This window comes from Halyomorpha halys, unplaced genomic scaffold (assembly GCF_000696795.3).
Source record: "Halyomorpha halys isolate HHAL.00 unplaced genomic scaffold, Hhal_1.1 Scaffold2299.1, whole genome shotgun sequence".
Lineage (NCBI taxonomy): Eukaryota > Metazoa > Arthropoda > Insecta > Hemiptera > Pentatomidae > Halyomorpha > Halyomorpha halys.
Window position 1 is genome coordinate 12,803 of NW_027116642.1, and position 8,249 is coordinate 21,051.

An 8,249-nucleotide genomic window follows, 5' to 3' on the forward strand; every position below is an offset into this window, starting at 1 on the left:
GGAATATATGAGACTTATAAATTATTAAAAAAAAATTTTTTGTGTGAGACATTTCGCCCACAATTGACTTAATAATTAGTTATATTAATTAGTATATGATTGGTATGTTAATATGCGTAATAATTTAAAAAGAGCCAATATGTTTAAAGAGACGCGGGTGGCCGGTCTGTTATTCATGCCTAATCCCTTCAGTCGAAACAGTAAGGGGCATTAGGCATTAAAGGTTAATGCACCCACTGAATGATAACGTGCTTATATTTATTCATTTGAATTAATCAATTTTAAAAATAATTGTGTATAAAATTTATTTGGTGTATGTGTATGTAGCTATTTATTTATTTAAAATTTCGTTAAGAAAAAAAAAAATAATAATTTATTGTTTGTTTAGCATGCTTGTATTTATGTATGAATGATTGTGTATTTATTGTGTACTATTTATCAATCACTGAATGATTGTTATTAATATTTTCATATTTATTAAGCTTCAGCATATTTATTTGTTCTATAATTAATTTTATATAAATAACAATTTTATTTAATTATTTAATTGTAGATTGTATGCTCATTGTGTAGTCACATTTATTTATATATATTTGAAAAAAAAATGCGTTTAAATGATCAATCGAATGCCGAAATCAATAGGGTTCGGTCACTGGAGCGCAAGCTACGGCGCGTCAGGCGGGGTCTCCTTAAGTTAGGCTCACTTGCACTCGTCACCGCCGCGGACGATGGCTCGTTTATCGATTTTGAAGTCGATTATGACGAGTGCAAGACAGTTTGGGCGGAATATAAGATAATTTGGGATGAGTTGGACTCCGCATACGCGTCCTCAGGAGCTTCTACGATGCCGCACGACTGGGAAACGGACTACGACATGATCCGAAACGACCTGCGACAGGCCGAGGTGCGGTACCGCAAAATTAGGGCTCAGCGCGATTCCACCGCTCAGGGGACCAAACCGGTCTTTGCCGCGCCGACGTACCCGTGCCGTGCCCAACATTCGGATACCGGAATTCGACGGTGAGCTGTCCACCTGGACGCGATTTCGGGATACGTTCATCGCTCTTGTGCACAACACGCAATTGGCACCCGTAAATAAGATGTATTAATTAAAAAATGCCCTTAGTCGGGAACCCGTGTCGCTGATAGCCGGATTCTCTTTCGATGTCAGCTCCTATCAGCCGGCTTGGGACGCGCTGGTGCGTGAATATAATAATCCGCGCGTTCTCGCTTCAAGATGCATGCAAAGGGTGTTGAACCACAAATGCCCTACGTCTGGCGGTGAACAGGCGAAGTACGCTTCATATTTGGCCGAGGTAGGTGACGGCATCGAATCGTTTCGTGGTTTGGCCCTGGATGATGAGTCAGACGTCATCCTGTCCACACTAACTCTCCGGAGCCATGGACCATGTCAACAGACGGCACTTCGAGCTTGCCCACGCAAGCAGCGAGTTCCCCACCGCCGATGATATTATAGCGTTCGTGAGATAGAGATTAATAGCGTGCAAGCTGTCTCACATACTCGATATGCAGCCTCCTTCCAACACTCCACGTAACAAGCCTGCCGGTAGAGTAAAGGGCGGAGTTTCCTTGCTCACAAGCAAAAGTGGTCCTAGCGCTAACATTTCACCGAACCCATCCGGGTCGCCACCTAGGCGCGCGTCTCGGAGGAAGTTTGGGCGGGTCAAGGCGTCGTCGGTCGTCTGGCACTTCTCCGCGCCCGAAGTCAACCTCTCCCGGCATATAACATTGTCCTCGTTGCGAGGGGTGGCACCTCTTGGGGCGGTTCTTCCGCTTTCTGGCCTTGTCTCTTCAGGAACGAAACGACTTTATCAAGTCATCCGGTCTGTGCCAGAACTGTCTGAGGCCGGGTCACCACGCTCCAAGGTGTCCTTCGGAATTCACGTGCAAATTTTGCCGCGCCAAGCATCACAGCGCGCTGCACGTTGGTGATTCGGCCGGTTCTCTCGAAAGGAGAAATTCGTCGAAGTCAAGCGATTTCGTGGGCCACACACGCGCCGTTACCAACCCTTGTTTGGAGGCTCTAATGGGCACTGCATGCGCCCAATTAAGTGGCTCTAAGCATTCCGCGCCCTCACGGCTACTTCTCGATTCTGGCAGCCAGTACACATTCGTTACTGCCGAACTCGCGACGCGAATTGGCGGCCAGCTGCAACCTTTCGACGGAAGAATCGCCGGTTTAGGAGGTACTCAAGTCGCCAACATCAAGGGTGCGATGACGTTCAGGCTTGGGTCCCTCGTCGACGACACCGCGAACTTCAAGGTCCGCGCCCTCGTAGTTGATCGGATCACCTCCGACTTACCCAGGCGTCCGGTTCCCTCGCGGGTCATCAGAGATTTGTCGCACCACGTCTTGGCTGACCCTTCTTTTGGCGATCCCGGCCCCATCGACATGCTCATAGGCGTTGACCTATACCCTCGCCTCGTTACTGGTGCTCCCACCAAGGCCTTCGGGGATGGTCACCTATACCTCCTGCCAACGGTTCTTGGCAAAGTCGTGATGGGGACTTGCTCCAGCAGCGCTGCACCTACTGGCATCACGCTCCTCCTACATGATGCTGCAGGATGATCATCCAGGATGATGCAGCCATCTCGGAGCAGCTTAAGGCCTTTTGGGAGCTGGAGGAACCGGGCCCTGCTGATCGAAAACACCCGGAGGACGTGCTCTGCGAGAAAATATTCATGCAAACGCACACTCGCACCGCTGAAGGCAGATACGTCGCGAGGCTGCTTAGAAAGGATTCCTCCGGTGAGCCCGATCTCAACAGCTCGATTGCGCTGCGTAGGCTTTACTCCCTCGAAAATAAATTCAGAAGAGATCCGCGGCTTAAGGAACAGTACATCCAATTCATGACGGAATGCGAGCAACTCGGCCACATGTCCGTCGCGAGCACACCTGCAAGGTATGTAATACCTCACCATGGCGTCTGGCAAGTTAAGCCACAGGGGACGAAATTACGAGTGGTGTTCGACGCCTCAAACAGTGCGGGAACAGTAAGCCTCAACGACATTCTCATATGGCCCCAAGCTTCAGCAGGACCTTAGTGACATTCTGATTCGATTCAGATCCTATCCCATCGCACTGACAGGATACTTGGTGATGATGAACCGTCAGATCCTGGTGTGCCCCGAGGACCGGTAGTTGCAGCACATATTTTGGCGAGCTGATCCATGCCAGCTGGTTGCTGAATATCAGCTCAACACCGTAACTTATGGGATCAATACCAGTGCCTACCAAGCCATTCGTACGATTCAACAGCTACGGCAGGACGAGGGCCCATGCTTCCCAATGGCAGCCGCACGGCTCGTAAACTCCATTTATGTCGACGATTTCGTATCTGGCACTAACTCCATCGAAGAGACACGTCGAGGACGCAGCTAATAGGTTTTTTTGAGCGTGGGGGTTTTGAGATAAGCAAGTGGTCGTCTAATGCTACCGAGCTTCTGTCGCACCCGGACGATCCGTAACCCACTTATTCGATACCACAGGATGATAGCCTTTTCGTCAAAATCCTGGGCCTCTTCTGGTGTCCCACTGACGACTATTTCTCCTTTTCGGTCGAAAAACCGGAGCGCTCGGTGACAAAACGAGATATTTTGTCGCACATCGTACGAACATTCGATCCCCTCGAGTTCTTGTCACCCATAATTTTCCATGCCAAAACTCTCCTCCAGGAGATGTGGCGTCAGGGCTTGGATTGGGACGAGCCTCTACCCAAGGTTTTACAAGAAAGGTGGAACTCCCTGACCAACCGATGGTCCTCTCTGAGCCATATGAGAATACCCAGATATGTTTTCACCGCCCACTCGCGTTCACAGCTGATAGGGTTCTCAGACGCCTCATCTAAGGGTTACGCCACTGCGGTCTACATTCGGGTGTTAACGCCGGAAGGGATCATTAACTCTTTCCTACTGAAGTCGAAAACAAAGGTAGCGCCGACCAAATTTAAATCCATACCTCAATTAGAGCTTTGTGGCTCTCTTCTACTTCAGAGGGCCATGTCCTCGATCACCTTCTGTATTACACTGGCTCGAAGGTCGCCCTCACTTGGTTAAAGACGCCCTTGTATCGGCTCAAGGTCTTCAAGGCAAATAGGGCTTCGGCTATTCTCAAGGCGTCACAAGTTGATCAATGGCGATTCGTGAGGTCCGAGGTCATTCCCGCCGACATTGCCTCACGAGGATGTCTTCCCACCGAGCTTTTAGATTCTGGTTTATTTCTGGTTTCACGGGCCCCCTTGGTTAAGGGAAGAAACTCTCCCCCTGATTAGGCTGAGCCGACAGAATCAGGAGGCCAACGAGTCAGGGATGTCCCTCCTTTCTCGCGCAGCCCCCGAAGTTTATGATGATGCATGGATGGCTCGTTTCTCGTTGTTCCAGCGTTTAGTGCGAGTCACGGCGCTCATCCTTCGCCTCGCCGAACATGCACGTTCTTGATCGAGTCCCTTAACGGCCCCATTTCAGCAAAGGAATATTCTCGAGCGCTATTGGCCTGCCTCCGTCTTGTACAGCGCGCTTCTTTGCCTCCCAACCTGCACTCGTCTACAGTTCCCAGGGAATACCGACAACTGAATCCATTTGTTGATGAGGTTGGGCTTGTCAGGGTGGGCGGTTGGATCCGCATCTCTGAGACACCTCAGGACCAGAACACCCCCTTACTGCTTCCTCACGATCATCATATTACACGCCTCGTCATCGATGACATACATCTCAGGCACTTTCATGCTGGTCCGACTTTGACCCTCTCTTTGTTAAGGAGCCGATTCTGGGTACCAAGAGCGCTGAAAGTCATAAAGAGCAGGACATACCGATGCACGCAGTGCAGAAAACAAAGAGCCCAGCCGAAAGTGCCTCTTATGGGTGACCTCCCAAGTTCCAGATTCGAGCGTCACCGACTTTTTCTGCAGGTCCGCGTAGATTACGCAGGTCCCCTACTGATAAAGGCGTCCCCGCGCCGGAAGGCTGCTATCGACAAGGCCTGCATATTCGTGTGCATGTCCATCAAAGCCATCCACTTGGAATTAGTTTCATCTCTGAACACTGATGCTTTCCTCGCCGCTTTGGACCGTTTTGTCTGCCTCGATGCATACACTTCGACAACGGTACCAATTTCGTTGGAGCCTCCAAATTCTTAAAAGAGTTCTACTGTTTCTTGAGAGGCAATGCCGACCGGTGGGTGGAGCGTTTCTCTCCAAAAATGTGGAATGGCGGTTTATCCCACCCCACGCTACTAACTTCGATGGATTATGGGAGGCGGGGGTCAAGTCCGTGAAGACCCAACTCACGAGCGTGGTGGGCAGACAGCCCTTGACCTTCGAGGAGCTCAACACTGTACAGGTACGAATTGAGGGCACGCTCAATTCCCGTCCTCTCTGTCCGATGCGGGACGACTCCGAAGATTTCAATTACTTGTCACCGGGACCCTTCATGATAGGTGCTCCATTGGAGTGCATTCCCCTCGACATCGAGGAATTTCCTCGTGTCAACTTATGCTCCAGGTGGCGTCTGGTGCAACAAAGCGTGTCCCACGTATGGTCTCGTTGGCAGCGGGATTACCTACATCAGCTCCAGCAACGAACCAAATGGACTAAAGATCATCTAGGTCCGTCTGTTGGCGACATCGTCGTAATAATCGAGAAGGTGTTTCCTGGCAAGGACGGTATTGTTAGGGTCATTTCTGTGCGCACGCCTAATGGCAAGATCCTTAAGCGTCATGCGTCCTCCGTGGTGACACTGATTGCGGAAAAGGACCCAGAACAAGAAACCTGAGGGTACATCTTGTGTTCAAAATTCGTTATTCGTTAGTCGTCTCGTATCTCTAATCGTCTCGCAATTCCAACCGTCTCACGTCACCAGCCGTCGACCAGGAACATTCGTAATCGTTAATGGTCAACATGTATTTATGTGTATATTTGTCTAGCTTTTATTTTCGTATCTTTGCATGTTTCGTTATAATATTTACTGTAATCGTTTGTGTTACCTACGGGCCCTCTCATCTGGAGCGGGGTTATTTACCTATTTTTTATGGCAGACTTCGCCTTCCCAGTCTCTTGGCATTTTTCAATTTGTCAATCCGGCTGAGCCAAATTTAGGTGGGCGGTATGTCGGATTTAAGTAATCCGTTCTTTACCATTATTTTTTGGATTTATATAAAGTCGGGGTCGGGGGTCTAATTTTCTGATGCCCCCCCTTTCCGCGGACACCGGAAGTCTCTGAAGACGCTCCGGCTGCAATGCCGTCCCAGCCTATGCACTATGCAAGCTAGGACCTGGCCTACCCCTACCATCACGCCACGGTCCAGGACACGCTGGCCAGCCACGGCGGAACGAAGACGTCTCTTCAGACAACAGGCGAGGATACGTGGTTTTCACCATATTCGCCCACCGTACACCTCGACGAGGGAAGCGGCCATAGGACGCGGAAGTGACCGCGACAGTGAAACTTCCAACAGCCACCAGATAAGCGCATGATTTCTATCAGTCTATGAGACCCCACTTTTCTAATTTATTTATTGAGAGTTCAAGAAACCAGCAATCTCGACGTCAGACGCCTCAGGCCTCCCATTCCTATCTCCAGACCTCTCATTCTCAAACTCCTCGTTCGCTTGTTCCTTCCCATCATCTACCTTTAAAGGTAAAATTACCTCAGAAGCATCCACATCCAGCTCCTTCTCATCCTACTCTGCAAGTAAACAACCCATCCCAATTACCGGTTAAAATAGATCCAATACCTTTTAATAATAAGATAAACCGGTTAAAATAGAGGTACCTATACCTCATGGGTTCACCCAACACCCAGCGCTCCGACTCATACAAACTACCCAGCCCCTGAGTCACAGCCTCATCCACATCTCAACTACAATCCAACCGATATAACCTCAATCCTGTCATCCTTCCTGTTGGATCTCCAAAATACCATAATACCCTCCTCACTAGAATCATGACCGAAATTCCTTTCAATCTTCCACGATGAGCGCAAAGCCCCTAGTTATCCTTTTGTGGAACGCTAATGGACTACATAACCACCGTGACGAACTCGATATATTTCTCCACAACAAACACATAGATATTGCCCTGTTGACAGAAATTCACTTTACTCAACGGTCACATTTCTACATCCTTGACTTCATTACTTACAGATCAGACCACCCAGACAACACTTCACACGCCGGGTCTTGCAACCTTATTCATAAATCCCTACCCCATTCCCTTATTTCTTCCACTCCAAATGACGCTATACAAGCAACCTCTGTAATAATTTCAACTCGTCCTTTCCACTTAACATTACTAGCTGTATACTGTCCCCCTGGTAATTCCCTTTCCTACAATCACCTTGACTGTTTATATCGCGCTTCATTGCTGGAGGAGACTATAATACCAAACATCAACGATGGGGATGTCGTACATCCAATACCCGTGGTAATATCTTTTCCAGAGTCACTACCTCCAATAGTTATTCTATCCTCACGCCCATGAGTCCTACTTATTGGCCTGCATCTCTCATGAAACGTCCAGATATCCTAGACATATTTATCACCTCCCAAATTTCCTGTTCCCGGACCATCATCGAATCTATAGATGACCTTTCCTCAGACTACAGTCCAGTTATCCTTTCTTTACATTCGAGCTTCGTTCCTAAGCCCTCTCCTCCCTCATTGATTAAAGGACGAGTTGACTGGGACAAATTTCGTAATGATTTGGAAAACAAACTGGACTTAAAAACTCCACTCAAAACTAAACATGACATTCACGAACCAATAAAAAACTTTACAGACTCTATAATAATTTGCATATACGACAACACGACGACCAGTAAAATTATTATTACTATACGCACTAACTTGCCACAGCACATTTGCATCTTATTAAAGGAAAAACACAGAGCAAGAGCGAAGTGGCACAGGACTAGTTACGCCACAGATAAAACATATTATACTACATTAACAAACAAACCCAAAACAGAACTTAAAAAATTGAAAATACAAAATTTAACTAACTTAACTCAAAACCTCATGACTACTGACAAATCCTTGTGGACGGCCACTAATAAGCTCCTTAACTTCAAAAATTTTAATCACCCTCTTCTTACTGAATCACAAACATGGACTAAATTGGGCGATGAAAAACTCAGGTATTCGGTCAACACCTTTCAAAAACATTTGACCCACACCATGACATTCTTAATCCAACCCACATCGAATACATTGAAGAAGAATTAAACATTCCACT

The 8,249-nt window shown here is 47.9% G+C and overlaps 2 protein-coding genes across 2 annotated transcripts; both read left to right on the plus strand.

Moving 5' to 3' along the window:
* The first annotated feature begins 2,586 nt into the window (after window positions 1-2,586).
* Window positions 2,587-3,066, plus strand: LOC106691372 (uncharacterized). Its single transcript, XM_014437115.1, has one exon. The coding sequence runs from the start codon at window positions 2,587-2,589 to the stop codon at window positions 3,064-3,066; it is 480 nt and encodes a 159-aa protein (XP_014292601.1).
* A 1,307-nt stretch (window positions 3,067-4,373) lies between these two features.
* LOC106691373 (uncharacterized) lies at window positions 4,374-5,156 on the plus strand. The gene has a single exon (XM_014437116.1). The coding sequence runs from the start codon at window positions 4,374-4,376 to the stop codon at window positions 5,154-5,156; it is 783 nt and encodes a 260-aa protein (XP_014292602.1).
* The last annotated feature ends 3,093 nt before the right edge of the window (window positions 5,157-8,249 follow it).